At 49.5% G+C, this 26,114-nt stretch overlaps 1 protein-coding gene across 7 annotated transcripts in view; it reads left to right on the forward strand.

Annotated features, from left to right (window-relative positions):
* Positions 1-26,114, forward strand: part of GRIK2 (glutamate ionotropic receptor kainate type subunit 2) — a 240,358-nt gene that overhangs the window by 48,586 nt on the left and 165,658 nt on the right. For 6 of the 7 annotated variants that reach the window (XM_064170071.1, XM_064170069.1, XM_064170072.1 and 3 more), the window contains exons 3-4: positions 13,211-13,378; positions 17,284-17,541. In XM_064170071.1, coding sequence (XP_064026141.1) covers positions 13,211-13,378; positions 17,284-17,541 — 426 coding nt within the window. Of the gene's footprint in view, positions 1-576; positions 636-13,210; positions 13,379-17,283; positions 17,542-26,114 lie in introns of those variants that run through there. The other variant, XM_064170073.1, reaches the window with a different exon arrangement.

The raw sequence follows: 26,114 nt of genomic DNA on the forward strand, positions 1-26,114 counted from the left end.
CCTCCCTGGGCAGCCTGTGCCAGTCCCTGTCTTGCAGCAAAGACATTTTTCATAATATCCATCCTAAACTCCCCCTGGTGCAACCTGAGGCCTCCTCCCATTCTGGCTCCCTCGACATTAGGCAGAGGAGACCAACCCCCACCTCACTGCAACCTCTTTCAGGGAGTTGTGGAGAGCAGCAAGGTGGTCTCCTCTCAGCCCTCTCTTCTCCAGTTTCCTCAGCTCTCCTCACACAGCCTTTTCCTCCAGACCTTCATGAGCACCATTAACCTTCTCTGAAATTGCTCCAGGACCAAGATACCTTTCTTGGAGCTGGGGGGTGGAGGGGGAGCAAACCTGAACCCAGTATTTGAAACGGTGCCTCAGCAGGGCTCAGCACTGGGTCACAAACACCTCCCTGCTCTGCTGGTCACCCCCTTGCTAATCCAGGCCAAAATGGTCCTCACCTGCTCGGCCACCTGAGCATGTGCCTGCCCTCAGCTACCCAGGGCTCAATTAAACAAATTGGTAGCAGGTGTTGTGGTTCAACCCCAATATATACTGAGGAGAGGGGAGGCTCCTCCAGGCTCTTTGGAGGTCGTGGCTGAGGGAAGGAGAAGCTCTGCAGCAGGTCTCTCTTCGTCTCCTCCTCAAAGGTAAGTTTAATGCAAATATAACTAAAGCTTTCAGGCTCATTCTTTTTTTTTTCCCCTTGCCATCAGCTCTGTGTGGTTTCTTCAGTGTTGTGTTGTTGTTTAGTAGCTCTGTAGTGGAACTTAAATCATATTTGCCAGGAATGCAAAAGGCAGAGACTTGCTTCTAGTTTGAGGCAGAGCAAGTGCTTAAAAGTCAGGCTCCAGCTCTTACATTAAGAGTAAGGCTCCAAGTCTGATAATTTATTGTTTGTCTCTCTTCAAAACACCCTGACTGTGAGCTCAGTGGATAAAGTGCATAGGAAAATGACCTCAATAACTAGTTGAGGATCAATAAAGAGCAAGGCTACACATGGGGCTGCTGCTGCAGGAGCAGTGTTTCTGCAGAGCTGCTGCAGGAGCAGTGTTTCTGCAGAGCTTTGTGTAAGCAGCAATTCCTTTTCGTGAGCCATGGTTTTAGCTTGACTGTGCACACACTTGTCCAATCCCCTCCCTTCCCAAATGGCAGGGAAATAAGGTGAAGAACTGTTCCACAGAACCACGTTTGGAGTCTGCCTTAACAGGGATTGTGGGAGGAGTTGAAGCTGAGGAAAATCCTGGAGCTGGAAGTGCTCCTTTAGTTGTAAATGGTGCACGCCTGCTGGTGTGATCACAGCTGCACAAAAGTCCAGTGAGATGCTTTGTGATGTTCATTTTCCTTTGCTCTTTTGAAAGAGGAGTCTGGAGGTTGTCAGGAGTAAAATGGGTTTGGGGTGTTCCTGGAAAAGAAATTGTCTGCTGCTACTCTGTGAGGGGGGGGAGAGGGAGAGAGGGGGGCAAAAAGTAGAAACCACAGAAGCAGGGTTAAAATCAGCTACCAGCTGCTGGGCTTAGCCAGGTGCAGACCCTACAGCTCTTGAGCCGTGTGCTTGGTGTCTGTGGCACCTGGGCTGTGGTGGCCATGCAGTGGGGGTAACAGGTTAGCAATCACCGTGGCAGTCTGGCTGCCCTTCAGCACACAAGTGTGGGGGGCTGTGTCCTGTGCACAGCTACTGAGCCTTTTGTTCATGTTGTTCACATCTCCTGTTAAACTTCCCACTCCTTGTTCTCTTAGCTTGTGCCATAAGAGGCTGAAAAGCAGATATGGCTTTTTGACACTGTTTGGTGGCTTTTGGAGCAGGGAGTTCAGCAGCAGTGGTAGAAAAATGGTTCTATTTATTACAGGAGAAAGGAAAACGTTGAAGGGTTTCAGGTGGCAAAAGCATTGATGGTGCTGCCAATGCACTTCTAAGCTGGGGTTTGGAAGATGCAGAGTGAGGAGTCCATGGGTGTTTATGCCTTTGTACAAGTCTAATGCCTGACCTTCATGTTTTTCTCTGTTGCTTGTATTTCTCAGATGGCCTGACTGAACTGTCTTTACAGTTCTACAGTTAAAAGAGAGAGTGTTGATGGTTTTAATACCCAGCTGCAGTGTGTTAGTTCTGAGAAGCTTCAGAAAAGAATGATCAAAGATACTCAGTGGCTTCCACCTATGAAATAATTCAGTAGGACTCCTCACTTGCCCTGCAGAAAACAGGCAGCTGAATAGGCTTAGAATAGAGGGCTGGAAAATAATGAGCAGTGTGGAGAAGGGGAATATGGAATGATGCTCATCCTTTCTTCTAACACAACCCTGCCAGGCAGCAGGTTTGGTGGGAATTCCTGCTGCAAAACCTAGTTAGCACTGGAAGTTCAGAGCCAGCCAAACAGGGACCACATCTAATGCTTGAGGACATGTCCAGAGAAACCTCTTGTTCAGCAAACTGCACCTGTGGCTCTTGCACAGCCCCTGTGGGAATGGCACAATGAACCTTGTGTGCTTCCCTTTGCACTGTCCCTTCCTGGGTGCCTGTGGTTGTGGGGACAGGCTGCTGGGGCTGTCAGATCTTCAGTCTGGCACAGGATAGCTTCTGACACGCTTGCTGTCTGACTTGCTCGCTGAGGGATGCTGTTGTCACTGCTGGCTGTCAGCTGATGTGCTCCAGCAGTTGCAGGGGGGTTGGATAGATGATGCTTGAAAGGTGCCTGGCAACCCAAACCTCTCCAAAGCTCTGTGCTGAGCCTGCAATGGCAAGCTAGGGTTACAGTGAGGAATTGAATGATGCTGCATACTGAGCTGTCCTGTAAAGCTGCACCTCTGACTATGTCATTTATCAAAAGCCTTATCAGACACCTGCCTTAGGATGCTGGCTTCAGCCCATCACTGCTGCTAATGTATAATCAATAAGGGACATGGTAAAGCTGCATTATTAATAATGTGGCACTGGGCCAGAGCAAGCAGAGATCATCACAGCTTGCTTTGTGCTGTAAATGCTTCCCTCACCAGACCAGAGTCTCTTCACTAGGTTCTGTGGAGGTGAATTTCCTGGTCTCCTCTCACAGGCAATTAGAGATAGAACAAGGGGGAATGGCCTCAAGCTGAGGCTGGACAGCTTTAGATTGGACATGGGGAAAAAGTTTTCCACTGACAGAATTGTCAGGGACTGGGATGAGCTGCCCAGGGAGGTGCTGGAGTCAGCCAGCCTGGCTGTGTTTCAGGGTGGTTTGGATGTGGTGCTTGGGGCCATGGTTTAAGGTGAACATTGTAGAGTAGGGCTCTAGGTTGGACTTGGTGATGCTGAGGGGCTGTGCCAGCCTGCATGGTGCTGTGATTGCTTTGTGGGGGCAAAGCATTGAGACTCTAAAGGAAACAATAAGCTATTGCAGGAGCCTCTTGGTGGGTTATGCACCTAGAACATGCTTTAATTCTGACTCTTTGCAGAGGCACAAACCAATTTCCCAGAGAAGCTGCAGCTTGTGTAACCAGGTGGTGGTGTTCAAGTCAGGGTTTTTTCCTCCCCTGTATTTAAATGTCCTGTGGATCCAACCAAGATCCATGAACCACATATTGTAGTATCTGTGGTTAGGGGAAATGCTTTGGCACTTCAGTGCAACTTTGTGTCTGCTTGAAAGTTTGTCTCTTATGGATGCTAAAAACTCCAATAATGAAGGTAACAGTGGAATAGCTGAGGAAGCTGGCAAGGTGTGGAGTGCTCCAACTGCTCACCAACTGGATTTGTTAACACAAGTGAGGGAAGTATCATCTTAATCACTGATTTAAGTAGCTACAGGACTAAATGCCTGCAGTTCTGCACACCCCCTGTGATGCTCTTGACTGCTTTTATTGTGTGCTGCCTCTTAGAATATCTTTTGCTGTTTGTCTGCCCTCTAGTTTGGCACACATCATTCAAACTACTTTTGCCACAGTGAATTCTGCCCTGCTATCAACTGCTGCTGTCCAAAGTCATTATCTGTGCTATTTGTTATTGCTTGTTGTAAGCACTGCAACTCAGCTGCTCTTGCTGGTTTGTTTCTTTGCTTTGGGACATGGAGTTTTTAGCAGTACATGTGATGGACATTAATTTGTTCTGCTCCAAGCTTGTCTAAGGAGCAGCTCCTGATAAAAAGCCATATCTCTAGCTTGATGAGTGAGCAAACAAGGTTTCTGGAGTGGGATGTTGTGCTCCTGTGCTGTCAGGGGATCTGACTGCAGAGGGCTAGGTAGGAGCTGCAGGCGAAGTGCTGAGGCGCTGAGATGTGTATCAGTTATGGAATGAAGGCAGAAGTGATGTTCAGATCATCTTGCTGCAGCAGTTGTCTCCAGGGAGCCTCTTTCTCACTCCTCATGCTTGTTTTGATTAAAAGGATAGATTTGGCTGAGCAGGAATTGCTTTGGCCTGTGATTTGTGTGGACTTTGCTTATCCTTTCCTGCAAAGACAATTACAGCAGTAACATTGAGTCAGTCTTGAGTGGTTCTGGCTCTGTCTTCCTTTTCCTTATACATTGCTGCCTTTTCCCAGACTCTTCAAGTTTCAGAACAGGAAAAGAATCCATCAGCACTATCTGTGGCAACTGTTCTCTTCCAGATAGATTGACTGAAGCCCTTCCATGCTTTAGGACCACATGAGCCATTTTAGAGATACACTGAAGGAAGCTCTTCACAGTAATTGGTATTGGAATGGGCTGCCCAGGGAGGTGGTGGAGTTGCTGTGCCTGGAGGTGCTGAAGCCAAGCCTGGCTGGGGCACTTAGTGCCATGGTCTGGTTGGTTGGCCAGGGTGGGGTGCTAAGTTGGACTGGCTGAGCTTGGAGCTCTCTTCCAACCTGCTTGATTCTATGTAAGCAAAGTACTGAAGCAAGAGATGTTCATGTATGGAGCAACAGAAGTTAAGCAGCTAAAAGACAGCAAATGGGTAGCTCAGGAGCCACTAAGTTGGGAATGAGGGAGGAAATATCCTCACTGATGACACTTAGAGGTATTGGGGTGCTGTTGGTTTTGGCCAGGCAAGCCTGTCCTTCCAGTGATGTGCTCTGTCAGTAATCAGACTGTCAACTGTGTTCATTTTTCAGTTTGCTGTACTTACTGGGGGAATTTTTCTCCTTCCTGGTCTGGACTAGAGTAGTTTAAATAGCAGAGGTTATTATAACACACAAGAGCTGGGGGCTAGCTGAGCAAGACTGTAGTAGGTACTTAATTTGAAGGATTCTCTAACTCTAGCAGCAGTGATTACCTACAACAGCAGGAGCAAGGGACAGCATGTGAGCCTCCTGCTGCTGAGAACCCTTCCTGATTACAGTTGCCTCTCATTTGCTAGTGCTGTGCAAGGCACAGTCAACAAGCAGCTTTCAGCCTGGGGCATGAAAAGCTTTGAGCTGAACTATTCAGAATGGAGAACTGAGTTCAAATCTGTTTGGAATGTGTTTATTGAACTCTTTCCTTGCTTCTGAAGATCTATAAATTTAAAACAGGCTAGTTGGGTTGTTGCTGAAGGAAACAGCTTGCTGAGATGAGGGCTGGAGCAGGGCTCTTATTTTAGGCTTGGCTGCCCAGCTGATACCCTCCTATTACTTGTTTGGTCTGGGTCAGTGCTTTGGCTTCACTTCTCTGCATTACTTCTTCAGTGCACTGCCTGAATGCCTGCTCTCTGCATCCCACATTAGGCTAACACTGGTGCACTTCATTAACCTGCTGCTTTGGAAGACCAGACCTCCAGGCTGGCCTGAGAGCAGGGATGTGCATATGCTGCCCCATGTCTAGTGAGAAGTTCCTGGAGCCTTTGCCAGTTTGGAAAGTAGCCTTTGCACCTGATGGGGGGGGAACTTCAGTGGGTTTGCAGATGACAGGTTGGAAGGGAGTGTTGACCTCCTTGAGAGTGGGAATGTTTTGCAGAGGGACCTTGCTGGGCTGGATTGGTGCACTGAGGTCAGCTGTAAGAGATTCAAGGAGGCCAAGTGCCTGTGCCACAACAACCATGTGAACCCTCCAGGCTTGTGGCAGAGTGGCTTGAGAGGGCCTGAAGGTGCTCATCAGCAGCCATCTGAACATGAGCCAGTGTGTGCCCAGGTGGCCAAGAAGACTAAACAGCATCCTGGTCACTATTAGGAGCAGTGTGAGCAGCAGGACCAGGGAAGCACCTGGAGAACTGAGTTGAATTTTGGGCACCTCAGCATCTCCATGGCACTCCAGTGGACAATCTCCAGTAGTCCCCTGCCCCTCTTGAACTGGGGAGGTCAAGTCCCCCAAAGTGAATGCTTTGCTCTCCACCAGCCTGAAAGGCAGAAGTGACTCTCACTGTTTCCTGGGTGAACTCGTTGCCAGATGTACAAGACAAGATGTCACACTTGATTGTTTCCATGGCATGAGCAGCATCTCAACTAAGTTGTCACTGCTCATTCTGAACAGGCTCTTCTGCAGCTCTGACTCATTACAGATTTGAGCTGAATTCTAAAGAGACTGAGCCCACTGAGTGCCCATAAATCATTAGGAGAAGCTAAACCCCTGCTGTGCTCACCAGTGGCCACTGACAATGGGAGCAGGATAATTTCAGGTGATGTCAGTTCCATCTAATTTGTATGATGTCCTTGTGTGTGTGACAGCTTGATTTTACTCTTGGATTTTTGTTGCAGAGTGATGTGTTTATACCTGTGTCAGTTGTAAAGCTGTTCCCTACTACTGGAAAGCAGGAGGGGATGGAGATTGATCTAATAGCACTGGTCCCAGTACCAACCCCTGAGGGACACTGCTTGTCACTGGGCTCTGTTAGGGCACTGAGCTGTTGACTGCAACCCTCTGAGTGCATCCATCTATCCAATCCCTTACCTGGGCAGTGGCCCACCCCATCAGCATGGGGTGAAACTGACCCTGCTGGACAGAAAACCCCTACCTCTCATGAAGCCATGCTAATCAGAAGAGAATGGCAGAGTGTTTCAAACAGGAGCCCAAGTGGTTTAAAGCTGAAGCTTATCCTTGTGACTGACCCAGCAAAGCTAATGCTGTGGTTGCATGAGAGAAGTGAGTGCTCTGCTTGGGGTTGTGTCTGGAAGAGCTTGGCCACACACTAGTAAAATGGGAAGAGAACAAAAAGGCAGAGCTGCTTTAGGTGGAGAAGAGTTCATAGCTGCTCCCTGTGCTTGGGTTCAGCTAAGGTAGGGTGCACAGTTCCTGCTTTCTTGCCAAAAACCCTTTCTGACTCTTCCCAAGAGGCTTCTCATGCAGTACTTAAAGCCTAATGATTAAATTAGTGAACAACCTTGGAGAGCATAATTATCACATTAGTTAATAACTTCTTGGCATTTAGACTTTGAATACAACAAAATAATCTGAAGCCCAATTCTGGGTATGACTGGTGCAGGGTTCTGGGGTGCAGATGGAGACAGAATGAAAGGCCAAGCAGTGCAAGTGTGTTGGGAATGGTGCTCCTCACTCCAAGAAGGACATTGAGAGCCTGGAGCATGCCTAGAGAAGGGCAAGGAAGCAGGTGAAGGGTCTGGAGAACAGGTCTGGTGAGGAGCAGCTGGGGATGTTCAGCCGGGAGAAGGGGTGGCTGAGGGGAGGTGTTCTATAACTGCTTGAAAGGAGGTTGGAGCCAGGTGGTGGTAGGTCTGACCTCCCTAGTAAGAGGACAAGAGTGAAGAGCATCAAGTTGCACTGGGGAGGTTGAGGTTGGATAGTAGGGAAAAAATCTCCACTTTGGCAGTGGTCAGGGATTGGCACAGGCTGCCCAGGGAGGTGGTGGAGTCCCCATGCCTGGAGGTGTTCAGGAAACCTGTGGGTATGGCACTTGGGGCCATGGTTTAATGGTTGTGGTGGTGGCTTGATGGTGGAGTTGATTTTAGAAGACTTGTCCAACCTTAAGGGCTCTGTGATATCTATGAATGTGTTCCTCTTGTGGAACAGAGCTGGGTGATGGCTGAGGAGGTGCCAGTCACATGTGTTACAAGTGACAGTGTCAGGTACTCAGAACCTGTACTTGCTGCTAAGTGCTTTCAGCATCTGTGTGACCCTCTCCTCTCCAGTGCAGTCCTGCAGCCTGTGAATGAAGCCCCACTGCTATAGCACTGGAGAAGGGAGGCAGCATCTCTGATGTGCCTCTCACTGAGACAGACCCTCCCATGCCTCACTGAATGTTTCTGCTTGTTTCCTGCAAGACCCCGCCAGAACCTTCTCCACACACAGCTGCCACCAAGTGCCAGTTTCTGGAGCACTGAACTCTCCTCTGGTTTTATGCTTTTTCTTTCCCATTAAGTATTTCAGAAGCCCACATCAGTGGCAAAATTTGTGCCTCTTTTGGGTGATGTTGAGCAGTAGAGAGCAAAATCTCCTGAGAGGCTTGCTGTAGTTATTGGGTTGTGGCTGGAGCTGCTGCAGTACATTTCATCCCTTTGGAGAGCAGGGTTTAATTTCCTCTGCTGATGTCATAGTTGTATTGGCCATGCTGTGATGCTTAATTCATATCTGATCAAGCTGCAGAACAGACCACAGCATCATAGAAGTCTTTCTGTTGGGTAGGACCTCCAAGATCATCAAATCCAACCTCACCATGGTTTAGTGGCTATGTCCCCAAGTGCCATGGCCACAGGTTTCTTGGACACCTCTGGGGAGGGTGACTGCACCACATCCCTGGGCAGCCTCTGCCAATCTCTGACCACTGTGCTAGGGAAGAAAGCTTTCCTGTTCTCCAGTCCAGCCCTCCCCTGGGACAATTTCAGGCCATTTCCTCTTGGTTTATCCCCTCATAGCAGGGAGAGGAGACCTACTCCCACCTCCCTTCTGGTAGTGGTAGAGAGCAATGAGGTCTCCCCTCAGCCTCCTCTTCTCCAGTTGGATTTTCTTGTTGGTGTGACTTGGAAGTAGGTGAGCTCAAGGCAAAGGCCAATGGGCTTCTCCAAGTGAAGCTTTGCAGAGCCTGGCAGCAGACACACCTAAGACCTCCACACGAGCAGATGAGAAGCTTTTTGGGTTTGAAATCTTTGACCCACAGTTACAGTTGAGAATCTCACTACAGATCCATTCTTTAGGCGTTATCAGAGGCACCTAATGCTTGTTTGCTCCTCCCATGTGCTTGTTGCTGTACTTGTGTACACAACTTCCTTCTTTTTTAGCTGAAAAACCAAAAAGGGAATCTCTGAGAATGCAAAAATGTCATTTTGATGTGATGCAAGCAGAGGCAGGAGCAGTGAAGCTTTTCAAAGCAGTGTTTAGTCTTTTGAAGACAAGAATGATAGAATCAGGGTTGGAAGGGACCACAAGGATCATCTGGCTCCAACCCCCCTGCCATGGGCAGAGGCACCTCACACTAGATCAGGCTGTCTGAGCTGGTCCCTGTGGCAGCAGGCACCATGTGTTTACAAGGGCAGCAATCCCTTGCCAAAAGTGGTGACCTTGGTGACCTTACCAAGTTGAAAACATCATTGCTTCATTTCTAGGCAGCTCCTCCCTCTAATTCAAACATGTTTGGGGCCTGGACGTGTGAGTGGTGAAGTGGAACATTGATGGAACAGCAGAAAGTGTTTTTTTGTTGCTGTTCAAACTTCCATCAGTTGGACTCAGAAGAATTAGATGGATTTTAATGACTGTTACAACTTTGCCTTCTGTTTCCCAGCGTTTCTGTAGCTGTTTCATTGTAGGACAGGCAGGAAACATTTAGAGAAGCTGAAGCTCTCTTAATATCTCTAAAGACAAAATGGAAACAAACCAGTGGCAGTTCGAGCATGCAGCATGGCAGAGTGATGGAGCTTTACCTGCATGGCTACATCCTGCAACAAACTGAGAGCTGAAGAGAAATAAACTTCCCTTTTCTCCTGTCACAGTGCTGCAGCCAGGACAAGAGGCCTCAATCCCATCTATACCATCCCTAGAAAACAAAACTGCCCTGCTTCAAGTCTCTGCTGCACAAGTGGATGTATGAGTGCTTGTTCTGCTTGTTCAAGGGCTGTGGAGGAGCATTTGTGCACTTAGGCTTTAGTGCTATTAAAAGCTGCCAAACTGTGGTGGATTCTCTGGGGGTTACTTAGCCTATCAAGCCTCTCACTCAACACTAGAGAGAAGAGATCAACCCCCACCCACCCTCCTTTCAGAGAGCTGTAGAGATCTCTCATCAGATTCCTCCAGGCTAAACAGCCTCAGTTCCCTCAGCTGCTCCTCACCAGTCCTGTTCTCCAGACCCTTCACCAGCTTCCTTGGCTTTCCCTGGACACTTCCAGCCCCTCAGTGTCCTCCTTGGAGTGAGTGGCCCAGAACTGAGCATAATCAACTGGATAAAACCAGGTGATCTAAAATGATAAAACCTCCAGTCCTGGGGCTGGTTCTGCAGCCCCCAGCACAAGCAGGGCATGGAAGTGTTGGAGCCAGTGCAGAGGAGGCCACCAAGATGCTGAGAGGGCTGCAGCAGCTCTGCTCTGAGCACAGGCTAAGAGAGTTGGGGCTTGGAGGAGATCTTGGAATGGCCTTGCAGTATCTGAAGGGGACCTACAGGAAGGCTGAAGAGAGACTATTGGCAAGGAGGAGGAATGGGTTTGAAGTGGCAGAGGGGAGATGGAACCTGGATGTTAAGAAGTTGTCTGCAGTGAGGGTGGTGAGATGCTGGCATAGGTGACCCGGGGAGGTTGTGGAGCACAGAAGCACCCAATATGACCAAAGATCGCATCAAGGTGTTCAAGGCCAGGTTGGATGAGTCCTTGAGCAACCTGTTCTAGTGGGAGGTGTCCCTGCCTGTGGCAGGGTGTTGGAACTGGATGAGTTTTGAGCTCCCTTCCAACCTAAACCATTCTGTGACCTAGAAATCTGGCCTGGCTCCTGTTTCACACCTAGCAGAGCTGTAGTCAAGGTATGTGGCAGCTTCAGGCTTGCTCTTGCAGGCTCAAATTGCTGTCTGTATGGCTGCTTTCCTCCATCAAAGCTGGAAATGATGATGTATGTCAGTACATTGCCTGCTGGTTTAGGGCACTGTTTGCACAGTGGGACACATGAGCTTGCAGTCTGGTTTGGGCTTTCTAGGAGCAAGCACTTTCAGATGCTGATTTGGCAAATGTGAGTGACCATTTAAGAGCAACCTGCAGAGCTCACTGCAGAGGTCTTGCCATGCAAGTTGTGCTTACTTCTCATGAGGGAGTCATGTGAAAACAGAAGAGAAGACCTGGGTAACATTCCCTTCATTGTCTGTGTGCAGTTTGGCTTCTCCAGGTTCTCAGGTTGTGGCATTTAGAGACCATTTTACAGTTGCCCTTGCCTACCTGGCTGGGATGGACCAGCCTGTTCCTCATCACCCTGTTCACTACTAATACCAAGTGAGCTTTTGCTGGCTGGCTACCCTGACCTGTTCAGCTCTGCAGCAGTCACTTGCTGCAATAAAACCTCCTGAGCTACAGAGTGAGCTGTAGCTGTGTGGTGCCATATCCCTGGTGCTGCTCTTAGAGGGCAGAGGTGAGCTGCAGTATCGTTAACACTCTAAATGAAGTCAGAGATGATTGCATTAAAGCAACAGAAGCATTAACAAATGCACACTTTTTACTGTTTGCAGCTTTCTGGGTCAGTTTCAAGCTAGCAGTGAAAATTCAGCTGTTTGCTCCAGGATGTACTGCTGCTTGTACCTGAGAACTGCCTCAAATAAGAGAAAACCTTCAGTGCTGTGTCCAGTTCTGAGCTCCTCCATTCAAGAGAGATGTTGAGGTGCTGGAAGTTGTCCAGAGAAGGGCAGCAAGGCTGGGGAGGGGCCTGGAGCACAGCCCTGTGAGGAGAGGCTGAGGGAGCTGGGGGGGTGCAGCCTGCAGCAGAGGAGGCTCAGGGCAGAGCTCACTGCTGTCTGCAGCTGCCTGCAGGGAGGCTGTAGCCAGGTGGGGTTGGGCTCTGCTACCAGGCAGCCAGCAACAGAAGAAGGGGGCACAACCTCAAGTTGTGCCAGGGCAGGTCTAGGCTGGATGTTATGAGGAAGTTGTTGTCAGAGAGAGTGATGGCATTGGAATGGGCTGCCCAGGGAGGTGGTGGAGTTGCTGTGCCTGGAGGTGTTGAAGCCAAGCCTGGCTGGGGCACTTAGTGCCATGGTCTGGTTGATTGTCTAGGGCTGGGTGCTAGGTTGGGCTGGCTGAGCCTGGAGGTCTCTTACAACCTGGCTGACTCTATGAAACCCTCTGCATTTCCAAGCTGTTAGCCAGAGATAGGCACTGTCTCTGCTGCTTGTCCACCTATCAATGGCAAGATTCATGACTGCCTGCTTATCTGAGAGCATGCACTTGCTTCCCTCAGTTTCCATGTGCAAGGTGGTGCAGCATTAGAGAACTGCCTGGGAGGCAGCAGCATGGCTCAGAGTGCTGGAGCAGCTTCTGGAAACCACCAGTCCTTTGTGATTGTGGGCAGAGAACCCTTTTGAGTCCCTTCCTTTCCATGGTGTGCAGTGCAGTTTGTGGTTTGTCTCCTGAGGCTAAGCCAGTGGATGTGCACAACATTTTCATTCAGAACTGTTGTTATTTGCATGCTCAGTAACAAACATAGGGACAAAAGGGCAAGGCAAAGGCAGGTTTAAAGCTCCCAAATATGTTTCTATTTGCATCTTATGCAGCAATGGAGAAGTCACTCTCTTAAAACCTCAGTTTCCTCTCAATGCCTGGACTCATTCAAGTGCCTTTCAGCATCCTGAAGCAGCAAGTTCCACACATAGATGAGAGGTGGCATATGGAGGATGGTTTGTGTCTATATCCTGCTCTTCAGCTTGGTGAGCTCTCCAGTTATGGCTGTGTCAAAATCTGGGACAGCAGGAAGCAAGGATTCCTAAGCTTTCCTTCCCCCTAGCACACATGTAGGTGGTGGCTGATCTGGGAAGGGTAAATGCAGTGAAATCTGAGTTCATGATGTAAAAAACAATGACATGCTCTTCATCCCTTTTCTGCTTTGCTTTTGCATAGTGTGCTTAGTTCACACTGCTGCACTCTTTATTCACAGTGCTGAAGTCAATGTTGTATGGGGGAAAAAAAAGAGAACCTCTTTGCAGATTTGGTTTGTGGCTGCTCTATTCATGGCCTCTCCAAAATCATAGAATGGCTCAGGTTGGAAGGGACCTCAAGCATCACTCAGCTCCAACCCACTGCCACAGGCAGGGACACCTCCCACAAGGTCATCGCATCAGTTGTGGGTTTGTGGAGGTAAAATTGCCAAGTTGATGAAGCTTTGCCCAAAGTCATGATCCCTGTATGCTGTTCTGGCTTCCTCATGGGTTTGCTTGTTTGTGTCTTCTTGCTCCCACTACCAGGAGGCATTTTTGAGTGTGTGGAATCTGGCCCAATGGGGGCAGAAGAATTGGCCTTCAGATTTGCTGTGAACACAATCAACAGGAACAGAACTCTTCTGCCAAACACCACATTGACATATGACACTCAGAAGATCAACCTCTATGACAGTTTTGAAGCATCCAAAAAAGGTAACCTTTTGCATGTTTAATCCTTCCATGAGCAGCTAAAGCCTCTCCTGGTTTGCCAGCCTGGAAAAGTTTATCCCTTAATGCCATCAGTAATGGGACTGGGCAAGTTTGGGGTTGACATCAAAGAACTGCTTTGAAGGCTTCCTCTTGAAGGTTTAATGGCAACTGCTTGGAAAATCAAACTATAACCTCTGGCTCCTCTGCTCCTAAAACCTTGTGCTTTGAAAAGTCTGATATTTCTGACCCTCTGTGAGTAGGATGTATTCGAGAGCAGCTTCCTTGGCATGAGAGAAGTCTCCAGGCTTTGTCCTGGGAGATTCCAGGTTGCCCCAAGTTCTACTGGAAACAGGCAGTGTCCAGATGGGAGCAGAAAGACAGCTTGGAGCATTGTAGGATGCTGTGGTTGAATGGCAGTAGCTCAGCAGCAGTGGGGTTCTGAGCTCTAGGTGTGACTGCTTGGACTTGATGATCTCTCCCAAGCTCAACACTTGTATGGGTCTATTAAAAGCAATTCTGTGCAGGGTTACTGTTCCCATTCTTTTTACCTGTGGAAAACATTAGAAGCTAAATATTTCTGCCTGACAAGAGGAGTGTGTGGGGCCCTTTGTTCAGAGGAGAGGGTGTGGGATTGGAGGCCAACACCACTTTGAGCAAAGCGTCTTTGAGTTGGTTTTGGATGATGGATTGAAGCAGTTTGAGAGAGACTACTCTCTCCTTTCCAACTTGGGCAACAGTGAGTAGATGGATTGGTTCTTAATTCTGGCCCCTTCAGTTGCTTCCTGACTGCAGCCCATGTTCTGTGAGGTGCAGTGGGAGAGTTTCTCTCCACTGCCAAGGCAGGATGTGAAGAACAGGAGGTCTGTTTCTGTGACATGGAGTTCTTTCAGCCTTTCCTGAGATGACAAAACCACTTTCAGCCCTTGGGGTTTGTTTGAAGGTGCAAGTTCACCCTGGTGTTGTGTTGCTAACTCCTGATAGACCATAAGAGCTGAAGTTAGAATGACAACAAGCCGTTGACTGAATAGATTACTTAGACACTCTCTGTTCATTGCTCCCACTTGCATCGTGAATGAGCAGAGAACTGGTCAGGCTGTATCACAAACTGTGTCGTTTTCCAGTGCTAACAGCTTTTTTGCTTCATCAATTGGCTATGCAGCCTGCTGCATTTGTGCTGGCAGGTGCTTTAGTTGGGAATCAAAGGCTAAAGGTTAACATAAAATTGTTCATTTTATTATGGTGCCTCCAAAGCAGGGTTTTAACAATGAGGTTTCAGCATTTGACTCATTTTGTGGTCCATGATTATGTCCATTAGTGACCAGGCAGGCACTGCATCAAAAGCAGCCTCTTTAGACCTCTTAGTAACACCTACTACTGAAGAGGAATGTAGATGAAATGGTAATGGGTTTTTAAAGGCACGGTATGAAAGAGCAACCTGAAGGCAAGATGGGAGTTCAAGATGCTGTTTCAGTGAAGAATAAAGCCAAGGCAAACAAAGCAGCCCTCGATGCACAGGAAGAATTGGTATGCATGTGACAGAGCTGTGCCACAGCGAGCCACGTGTGGGTTCCTGGCGTTACTCACATGGCAGGAGCGGGGAGGGGGAGCCATTGAAATGCCATCTGGTAGCTATTGCTGTTGTTAGTGATCCCATTTACTGACATTTGCATAAAGCTTGTTGATTACTCTTAGGAAGGGCAATATTAGCATAAATGTTGTTTTAAACATCAGGCTAATCTTTGAGATACCCTGATCCTGTGCTCTGGAGGGCAGTGGAGGTGCTGTGTGCATGGCAGGAGTTCACTTGACCCACTGCTGCTCTGCAGCCACACCGAGGTGTGCCAGCATGGGGTCTGGAAGGCACTTGGGAGACTTCAGCAACACTTCCACCACGTTGCAAGGAATGTGCACAATAAAGCACTTCTGTCTTGCCGAGGGAGGGAAAGCAGAAAGGATCTCCTGCTGCTTGTGTCCTCTGCTCTCAGGAGCACTGGGGCTGGGGGAACAACAGTCATTAGCCAAACCTCATACAGATACTTGCATCTGAATTGGATGAAGGAAATTGAGAGTGACAGGGATGGGAAGGGGCATCTGGAGAATGTCCAGTCTGACCTTGCTGCCAAAGCAGGGTTGCTCACAGCAGCTTGCCCAGGATCACAGTGTGCAGGTGAGTTTGGAATCTCCCCAGAGGAGGAGATTCCATAACCTCTCTGAGGCACCTGCTGCAGGGCTTCAGTGCCCTCAGAGGATAGAATTGTTTCCTTAAGCCCAAAAGAAACCTCTTGAGCCCGAGCTGGTACCTGTTGCCCCTTGTCCTGTCACTGGGCACCACTCAGAAGAGCCTGGTCCCATGTTGATGTGCGTTGGGAAGATCCTCTCAGTCTGCTCATCTCCAGACTTACCAGCCCAAGATCTCAGCCTTTCCTTCTAAGACATGCTCCAGCTCCCTAATGTTTTCATTATCCTGTCTTCTTGTTGGCATGTCCCAGCTATTCTCCCAGATGATGATATAGCATACTGGGAGAGAACACAGCAGAGGTGGCTTATGCACCATATAGGTAGGGCCACCCTAAACTGGGAAGAGGAGAGCTAAGTCACTTGGATGCAGCAGCATCATAGCAGTGACTCTCAGGACCAGTTTGATCTACTGACAAAGGTGTAGTAGGAGTGAGTGTTTCCAGGGGTAAGGAGGGAAGGAGCTTTGTTCTGATTGGGTTGGCTGGTTTGTTTTTCCATTCTCAGATAACAATTTCACTTTCCTATTACTGTATTTTAGGGAAAATGATTGTTAACTGCTGCAAATCAACCTCCCTACCCTTCAGTTGCAGAAATCCAGTTGTCTGTCTCAGTGGAATTTAATGATTTGCCTTATTCTTAACTGGAACCTCCTTAACAAGTGCAATTCATGAGTGATTAGAATCTCACCTGAAATGGTGGTGATGGATTGAGGAAGAAACTACTGCTCAAGCAGCCTAGGTTAGCAAACTGTCCCTCCTGGCCCTCTTCCAAATGGAAGGTGCAGCTGAGCAGAGACCTCCTCTCAGTGCTTTAGAAGATGCACAGTTGCTGGCTTTTGTGGCTTCCATGCCCCAAAGTGTGTGTTAAACACAGCTGAGAGATGGCTCAGTGTGGTGCTGCTGTTCATCAGCTCCCAGTGAAGGCTGAGCAATGTGCTTTGAGCTTGGGCTGCAGCAAAAGCAGCCTGGCCAGCAGAGAGCAGCTTCTGCCTCTCTGCTCTGGGACCTCACCTGTAGTGATGTGTCCAGCTATGGTACCCCCAAAGCAAGAGGGACATGGACCCGTTGGAGTGGGTCTGGAGGAGGCCACAAAGCTGATCAGAGGGCTGGAGAATGTCTCCTGTGAGGAAAGGCTGAGGCAGTTGGGAATGTTTAGCTTGGAGAAGAGAAGGATCCAGGCAGAAATGGAAACTATATCTCAGTGCCTGAAAGGGACCTACAGGCAGGCTGGGCAGGGGCTGTTTGGAAGCACCTGTGAGGAACAATGATTTGAAACTGAAGCAGATGGTTTTAGGTTGGATGTCAGAGGAAGCTCTTCACAATGAGCATGGTGACACACTGGGACAGGTCGCCCAGGATGTGGCTGGAGCCCTGTCCCTGGAGACATTCAAGATCAGACTTGAGTGGCTCTGCTTTAGTTGGAGGTGTCCCTGCTGAGTGCAGGAGGGTTGCACAAGGTGACTTCTGAGGTTCTTCCAACCCGAAGCAATCTGTGAATGTGTGAACTTGAAACGTGTGGAGCTGAAGTGCTAGCCGGGAAGGGAGCTCTGTCAGCAGGGCAGGGAGGCTGTGTTGCATGGAGTGCCTGTTGCTTGATGTGAATTCTGCAGTACCTTCTGGCACACTGCCTTCTTTCCTCTCATCATTGACAGACTTCTGTCTCCTCTTCAGCCTGTGATCAGCTGTCCCTGGGGGTGGCTGCCATCTTCGGACCATCCCATAGCTCCTCGGCCAACGCTGTGCAGTCAATCTGCAACGCTTTGGGTGTCCCACACATCCAGACCCGCTGGAAGCATCAGGTGTCAGACAACAAGGACTCCTTCTATGTCAGCCTCTACCCAGACTTCTCTTCGCTCAGCCGTGCCATCCTTGACCTTGTGCAGTTCTTCAAGTGGAAAACAGTCACAGTTGTCTATGATGACAGCACCGGTAAGGCTCCAGCGTGGGGCTGTGCAGCTGTGCTCACGTGTGTGAGGGGAGGCAGGAGGGCTGCCACTGCTTGTGTTCCTCCTTGAGCAGCTCTTCTGAATTGCAGGAGCTGACACTGGCAAGGTAGCAGATAGCAAATGAGGAGGGGTTATTGGCAGAACTGCTCTCCTAAGCCTGCCTCAGCTGCTGAATTCTGGGTGCCTGAGCTCAGCGCTGCCATTGAATTCCTCCTGCTCGCTGTGTTTTCTGCAGTGTCTTATCAGTTGCTAACAGCTATGGTTGCTATGTCTCTTGGCTTTATTTAAAGCTTCAAGTCTGAAGGGAAAGATGGTAACTTGAGGGATGGACTAGAATAGCTGGGGAAGTGGAGGACTTGCATTGCAGCAGTGCTTCTGGCATTGAAGTAAGGAAGTGTGCCAGACCTGCTCAGCATCTCAGTGTCTGCCTTGTCAGGGAGAACTGGGAAAGGAGCCCTGCTCCTACCTCTGAGGAGTAGGAACCAAAGCAAGTCTGGAAGCTTGTTTTGAAGAGGAGCTGCAGGAGCAATAAACCAGTTTGCTACTTTGGCCTTTCCTCACCCTAAAACTTGTTTTGCTTTGACAGCTTTGGAAAGCAGTGAGGCTTGGTTGTGCTTTGAGGTCTGTCTGGTGGCAGTCAGAACTAAGACCTCGGTGAGAGGAAGCTCTGAGAGCAGTGGGAAGTACAAGGAGGGCACTTGGGCAAAGAAGAGATGTTCAATTGTCTTGAATGTTGCTGACTTAAGACAAGAAATGTGGTTGGTTTGTTCTGATTTTTTTGGGGTATTGTTGTCCTGAAATAGCAGAGGAGGTGAGCAAAGGGTTCAATACTATTAATTAGCCTCTGCCCTGGTAGTGCTTCATGGAGCAGGCATTGAGGCAGGGGGAAATGAGTCTGGTCCATCAGGGAGGAAAAACTGAGTCTGTCTGTGAATCTTTGCTTGAATGCTCCTGTGCCTCACTGGTTATTTAACACCCCCAAAAAATAGCAACATTCTACTTCTCTCTGGTTTATTTTCTCTCTTTACTTTGGCTTTAAAGCCTCTCTTTTTCCCCCTCAGTGTAGCCCATCTGTTGGAGAGACAAAATTATGGACTGAAGCTCTAGAACCCTTCTCATGCCAGTCTGAAGATAGGTTTAGCTGCTTATGATCATGTCCTGCATCTGGGTTGGGGCAATGCCAAGCACAACTCCAGGCTGGGCAGTGAGTGGCTGGAGAGCAGCCCTGAGGAGAGGGACTTCGAAGTGCTGCTGGAGGAGAAGCTCAGCAGGAGCCAGCAGTGTGCACTTGCAGCCCAGAAAGCCAAGCAGAGCCTGGGCTGCAGCAGCAGAAGTGTGGCCAGCAGGGCCAGGGAGGGGATTCTCCCCCTCTGCTGTGCTCTGCTGAGACCCCACCTGGAGTCCTGCATCCAGCTCTGGAGCCCCTGGGACAAGAGGGCTGTGGAGATGCTGGAGTGTGTCCAGAGCAGGGCCAGGAGGATGCTCAGAGGCTGCAGCAGCTCTGCTGTGAGCACAGACTGAAAGAGTTGGGGCTGTGCAGGCTGGAGCAGAGGAGACTCCCAGGCCTTGGCCTCTTGTGGCCTTCCAGGATCTGAAGTGGGCTACCAAAAAGCTGGGGAGGGACTTTTGAGGCTGTCAGGGAGTGCCAGGCCTGGGGGGAATGGAGCAAAGCTGGAGGTGGGGAGAGTGAGGCTGGAGGTGAGGAGGAAGTTGTTGAGCAGGAGAGTGGTGAGAGGCTGGAATGGGTTGCCCAGGGAGGTGGTTGAGGCCCCATGGCTGGAGGTGTTTGAGGCCAGGCTGGCTGAGGCTGTGTGCAGCCTGCTCTAGGGTAGGGTGTCCCTGGGCATGGCAGGGGGTTGGCACTGGCTACTCCTTGTGGTCCCTTCCAACCCTGCCTGATTCTGTGATTCTATCCCTTTCAACAAGGATTTCCTATCACCATTGCAGGATGTAATGAGTTTGGTTAGTGGTGTAGTGTTGATTATTTTTTCCCCTTCAAGTAATTTATGGCCTCTTTGTTAATTAAATACCACTAAGCTCTCCCTGGGTACTAATTAAGTCCTTCCAGATTTAAGGCTTTCCTACAGTCAATTGTCTTTTAAGAAAGGAAATTTGGGAAGTGGCAGCCTGCTCATCAGTTGCCTGTCCTAATGTTTTTAATTGGTCTCAAAACAGTAGCTTAGTTTCAGGTCCTTGCTCTGCTCTCTATGCAGGAGAGCACAGACCAAGGAGATGCTGTGTTGGTGACAATCAGGGCTCCACCACAGAATCCCTCAATGGGAGTGGGGAGGGCTCTAAGTTACTGTGGCACTTGCACTGCCAGCTGATGTCTTCCACAGCTCAGACTCTCTAAAGAAGGTTGTTCTGGGGGGGTTGGGTTTTAGTTTTCTTAATGAACATTTGTTTTGGTCTTGAGTGAATGAGTGCAAACACCAAAAATCTGTGCTGTCAGTGAACAGAAGCCAAAGGCAAAGCTGAGAAAGATGACTCCAAAGATACAAAAAACATGTTCTGTGTGGCTCTTCAGGCTTGAACTCTTAATTCAGTGGAGGGAAAGAAAAAGATGGCAGTTTGGTGATGATGTTACTGTGGTATGCAGTGGGATGGTTTGGGTGTTACCTGCCCCCCTACACTTCAGAAAACCCCCAGACTAGACTCAGCTGAGCTGGAGATGAGAAGAGAGCTTTATATTTACAGCTCAGCACAAGATACAAGCAGGTGTTTACAGTATCTACAGCTGTAGAGAGCAACAGCCAAGTTAAAGGTAATGCAGGAACACAACAGCCCTTCCAGACACCTGAGAGCCCAAGAGGGGCTCCCAACCACCCTTCCACCTCCTTTCCACCCCTCTACCTTACTCCAGACTTGGCTTTACATTCAAGGTGAGTTTGGAGAATTGGCATTGGAGGGTTAGGAAGCAGAGGGATTAGTTAGCAGGTTAGGGAGAGAAGGGAGCCAGAGAGCAACTCTGTTACCTGTGTTTGTGTTCCTGTTCTTATCCATCCCAGCAAGCCTCTGAGTGGAGCAGCCAGCACCATGGGTTCCTTTTCACAGCCTAGCATCTCATTCTTCTCACCAGAAGATCCCAGCTAGGCTCAAACTAGCAGATGCAGGTAGTGCTGGCTGGGGAACAAAGCTCTCAGTTCATTCTATGGTTGTGGCTAATTTTCCTTGGGGCCAGTTTGAAAATGGATGCTCTTAGGTCCCTTGCACTGTGCTGTGTTTCACATGTTATTTCCAGGTGTCTTATGGCTGGGGTTTGGTCAGCTTTTGGTTTCCATGCTACCAATAACAGAGGTGTGCTCCCCTGTGCAGTTCTTGTGACTGTGCTAAGGGGAATGAAATATCTTGGGGGGGGGGGGGGAAGGATGTGGGATGGGAATGTGTGGGACTGGGAGGGAACATTGCTGTAGGATTAAGAGCAGTGTGGGCAGCAGGGCGAGGGAAGTGATCCTCCCCTTCTACCCCACACTGGTGAGACCCCACCTGGAGTATTGTGTCCAGTTCTGGAGCCCCTGGGACAAGAGGGATATGCAGGAAGGTGTCCAGAGAAGGGCCACAAGGATGAGCGGAGGGCTGGAGCTGCTCTGCTGTGAGGAGAGACTGAGGCAGTTGGGGCTGTTCAGCATGGAGAGGAGAAGACTCCCAGGTGACCTTATTGTGGCCTTTCAGTATCTGAAGGGGGCTACAAGAAAGCTGAGGAGGGACTTTTTAGGCTGTCAGGCAGTGGTAAGAGTGGGGGAATGGAACAAAACTGGAAATGGGGAGATTGAGACTGGGTGTTAGGAAGTTTTTCAGCATGAGGGTGGTGAGAGCCTGGAATGGGCTGCCCAGGGAGGTGTTGGAGTGGCTGTCCCTGGAGGTGTTGAAGCAAAGCCTGGCTGGGACACTTAGTGCCATGGTCTGGTTGATTGTCTAGGGCTGGGTGTTAGGTTGGGCTGGGTGAGCTTGGGGCTGTCTTCCAGCCTGCTTCGTTCTGTGCTTTAGGTCAGAACAAAACAAAGGTGTCCTCAGAGGGCTGTGGCAGCTCCACCTCACGAGGTTGGTTGGCTGGCTTGCTGCTGTGTTGTGGGTGTTTGGTGGTTTCACAGCACTGGCTGTTCTTGAAGGGTTGGGTGGGTGTCCTCCCTGTGCTGAAATGAACTTGTCTGGCATCTTGTCAGAGCTTCTGGGTGGGATGGGGTAGCTCAGCACAGCTTTGAAGTGACAGTTTTGTGCATCTCCAATAGTTGCACTATCAATTACTGATCAGTTACTGTGTGTGGTTTAATGGGATGCCTGTAATGAGGCTGTGTCTGGCAGGACTAGGGCAGACCTGAGCTTCCCATGCTGGGGTGACACAGAGCTCTGTTCCATGTCTGCTCAGTCACCAAGGCAGGGGCTGCAGCCTTGGGGAGAACAGCCACACTTCCACTGACCTTTGCTCCTGGAGACAGTAGGTTTTCAGTCCTTCCTTCACAAACTCTCACAGTGAGCAGCAGCTTAGTCTCTGGCAAATGAAGAAATACAATTCCTGCTGAATTCCTGTTGTTCCTGGCTGCTGGCAGCTGTTGATTACTCAGAGCAGGTGAAAATTTTTCTTCATCTTCTGCTGCTCTCCAGCCCAAAACCTTCCCATGAGCTGAAGGCCTTTTCCAAGCCTCAGCAGCACATTGATTCCCTCTGGTGGAATCGTGTGGCACGGGGGAGAGGACTTCATCTTTTAGCAGTGCAGTGCTGCAAAGCCATGCTTAGAAAAGAATTGTTACTGGAAATAGACTGGAGTGAGCTTGGCTAGTTGCAGGGAACTCTAAAAGCCACTCAGAGCCCTGCTCTGCTATGCTCACTTAGCATATTTAAGGAAAACAATGGAGCTGATGATTGCCTTGCACTTGAGTTACAGCTGGCTGTGCTGAAACAGTAGTGAAATGGGTTTAATGTTCAGATACTAAAGACCCAAGACACAAAATGAAGTGGTGTGCAGAGGAGCAGAATGGGAACCTGACTGCATGAGCTCCAGTTCGGGTCCCTGGCTGGTGAGTGGTGTGGGGGTTGGGCTTATTAACCCTGGTGTTAGTTTCTGTTACAGAAGGCACTTGAGTAGTCTCCAGTCTCAGTTGTGGACATGACTTTGAGCCTGTCTGCTTCCCTCCAGTCAGTGCTTCACAGGGTTTGGTTTGGTTAGTCTAAAAGGGTTTCTGCCTTGGGTCTCTGTCCACTGTCCCAGCAAAGGCAATGAAGCAGTGAAGGGCCTAGGGCTCATGCCTCACCAGGAGTGGCTGAGGGCATCTGGAGCTCAAGTCCTATGTGAAGCAGCTGAGGGAGCTGGGGTTGCTTAGCCTGGAGAAGAGGAGCTTGAGGGGAGACCTCATTGCTCTCTGCAGCTCCCTGAAAGGAGGCTACCATGAGGTGGTTGTTGGTCTCTTTGCTCTAGCAACTTAGCAGTAGGAGGAGAGGAAATAGCCTCAGGTTGCACCAGGGAAGCTTTAGGTTGGAGAGTAGATAAATGTCTCTACTTGAGAGTGCTCAGGCATGGAGCAGGCTGCCCAGGGAGCTGCAGTCACTGCCCCTGGAGGTGCTCAAGAGATGTGTAGCCAAGGCACTTGGGGACAGGCATGGTGGTGTTGGGGTTGATGGTTGGACTGGATGACCTTAGAGTCTTTTCCAGCCCTAAGGATGCTATGGCTGAGCTTTACATTTCAAAGCTCTATGCACACATGCACAAACACCTGGTCAGGAACACTCTGGGTTTGTGTTCCAGAAAGGAGCATTCTCCTCAGGTGTTAGCATTGCTGTGCTCTGTCCTGCTCAAGTTCACTGCTGGTTATATTGCTATCATTTTGTGGCAGTGCAGGTCAAGGAGTAGAAGAAATGTCCCCTCAGCCTGGTGACACAAACCACTTTTATGGTTGCTCTGCAGAGCTTCAGCTTCAACACTGCAAATCCCTGCTAGAATGTGGGACTGTAAAGCTGGCAGTAAGAGGCTGCATTCCCTCTGTTTGCAGCAAGAGACACTTTCTGGGTGATGTATCTTAAAGCCCTTCCTCCATTAAAGACACTTCACAACCTGTATTTAAATGCTGACAGGTTTAAGGCGGCTTTGTGCTGCCAGAACTGGGTGAAGTGATCTTGGTGTAATAAAAAGGCTGAAGGTGCCTCAGTGGGGAAGGTCCAGCATGCTGCTTGTCCCCTTCTCTCTGCTGCTTTTCCCCTTCTCTCTGCACTTCTTGGTGGTGTTTCTCTAGGTGATGGCTTGGGAGTTCCTTGCTGCCCCTTCACTCTTAGGAAATCACCCAGACTAGGCTCAGCCAAGCTGGAAGTTAAGGACTGCAGCTTTATATTCACAGCTCAGCACAAGATACAAGCAGAGAGTTGCAATATTTGCAGCAATAGACAAGTTAAAGGTAATACAGAAGCACAGCAGCCCTCCCAGAAACCAGAGTGCCCATGAGAGGATCCCAACCACCCTTCCACCTACTTTCCACTCCACCTTACCCCAGAGTTTGCCTTGCATGCAAGGTGAGTTTGGAGGATCTGCAGGGGGTGTTAGAAGCAGAAGGATTAGTTACGGAGAAGCAGCCCAGGGAGAAACCCAGACCCTGAGCCAGACACACGCACACAGTGTCTCACCTATGGTGGTGGTGTGTTCATCTGTCTCAGCAAGCCTCTGAGTGCAGCAGCCAGCACCACTGTTTCCTTTTTGCAGCCTGAAATCTGATTTCTCTTGTTAAAATACTCCAGTGAGCCTCAAACCAGCACAGGGTACTCCCCAAAGGGCATGGAGCAGCCCAAAGTTTAGCCCTGGCAGCAAGAGGGATTTATTCTCCTATCTTTGTTTTCTTTTAATCTTTAGAGGTGGATTTGAAGCAGAGGATGATAAAACTCATCTTGAGAGTTTGTGGCTTATCTGCTCAGAAGGTGCAATGTCTGAGTCATTTCACAGCAGTGAAGTGTTCTGCCTCATGTCCATGCCCAACAAACTGGGATTCTCCTCCCTTCTGCCCACACCCTTTTCAAAGCACAGTGCTGAGGTCTATTTTGCTCCATCACCAGAGAAATCAGGCAGAGGACTGTCAGGGAAGGAGAAGAGCACAGAGGAGTGTGAGAGGAAGCAACTCACTGAAAGCAAACTCCTGTGGGTAGCTGTGCAGAGCAATGCAGGGCTGTCTGGGAAGTTTGAGGTGGTGAGGCTGGGAGCAGCCTCTCAAAGAGCATTTGTGTTCTGCAGCACAGAAAAAGGTTGGTGTGTTCAGCCCGTTGCCCACTGTGCTTGCTTGCATTCTTCCTGTGCAGCACAAAGGCAGCATTAAGGGAAGTGATGAATCGTTTGAGCAGCCCAGGTGGCATGGCAATGGCTTGCAAGGCTGCTGAGCTGGAGGCACAGGTTTCAGAACAAACCTGGGGCTCATGCTTCCTGGGCTGGTTGGAGTTGAACATGTCAGGGAGGTGATGTGATTGATCTCTTCGGAGGGAGATGCCAGCTGGAGAGCTCACAAACTGCTCCTTCAGGATCCTCCTTACAGATGAATTGATGGCAGCTTCTGAAAAGAGTTAGTCACATCCCATTCTCCCCAGCCATTCAGAGGTAAGGCTCGGGCCCAGGGGCTGCTAAAAGAAGGGATTGAGAGTTTCAGAGGGCAGGAAAAAGGTGTCCCTGATGACAGGAACTACAGGAAGTCCATTCCCAAAATGCAGCTATTCTTTCTCTAGGGGTGTAAAATGCTTTCTTATTTTAGGAGCTCGGTTGGGTTTGGTTGAGTTTGTGCTTTTCATTTCACTGGGAGCTGTGATCTTAATGAAGGAGGAGGTCAGCATTTCATCTGAGGGCTGTGCTTCGTTTTGGGCTGCACACCAGTTGTTAGAAATACTCCAGGCTGAGATCTGTGCTTTGCCTGGCTGCACTGTCCTTGCAGCTCTCATCTTCTGTTCCTCCCTTCACTGAAGGCTTTGGTAGCTCTTCATGATTAGCAGCTGCCTACCTGAGCTTTTGAAGCTGCTGAATCCAACTGCCAGCCAAGACTGCCATGGCCATGAAACCCTGTCCTGAAGTGCCACGTTTCCTGCACATCCTCAGAGGTGGTGACTCCCTCCCTGAGCAGCCTCTTCCAATGCCTCAGCAATTTCACTGGAGATTTTCTTCCCAATACTAACCTGAGCCTCTCCTGCTGCAACTCGAGGTCACTTCACAGATTGCATGGGGTTGGAAGGGACCCTCAAAGGTCATCCTGTCTAACCACCCTGCTGTCAGCAGGGACATCTCTGGCTACATCAGGCTGCCCAGGGCCACAGTGAGTCTAATCTTGAATATCTCCAGTGGATGGGGCCTCAACCACACCCCTGGGCAAGCTCTCCTGGTGTTTCATCATTCTCATAGTGAAGAACTTCTAGTGTCCAATCTAAGTCTCCTCTGCTCCAGTTCCAAACCATTGCCCCTCTAAACTGTCACAGGATGTCAGGGGTTGGAAGGGATCCAAAGAGATTGAGTCCAACCCCCCTGCCACAGCAGGACCGTACAGCCTAGCTCAGGGCACACAGGAGCACATCCAGACAGGCCTGGAAAGGCTCCACAGGAGGAGA

The sequence above is a fragment of the Pogoniulus pusillus genome, chromosome 33 (assembly GCF_015220805.1).
Source record: "Pogoniulus pusillus isolate bPogPus1 chromosome 33, bPogPus1.pri, whole genome shotgun sequence".
Classification (NCBI taxonomy): domain Eukaryota; kingdom Metazoa; phylum Chordata; class Aves; order Piciformes; family Lybiidae; genus Pogoniulus; species Pogoniulus pusillus.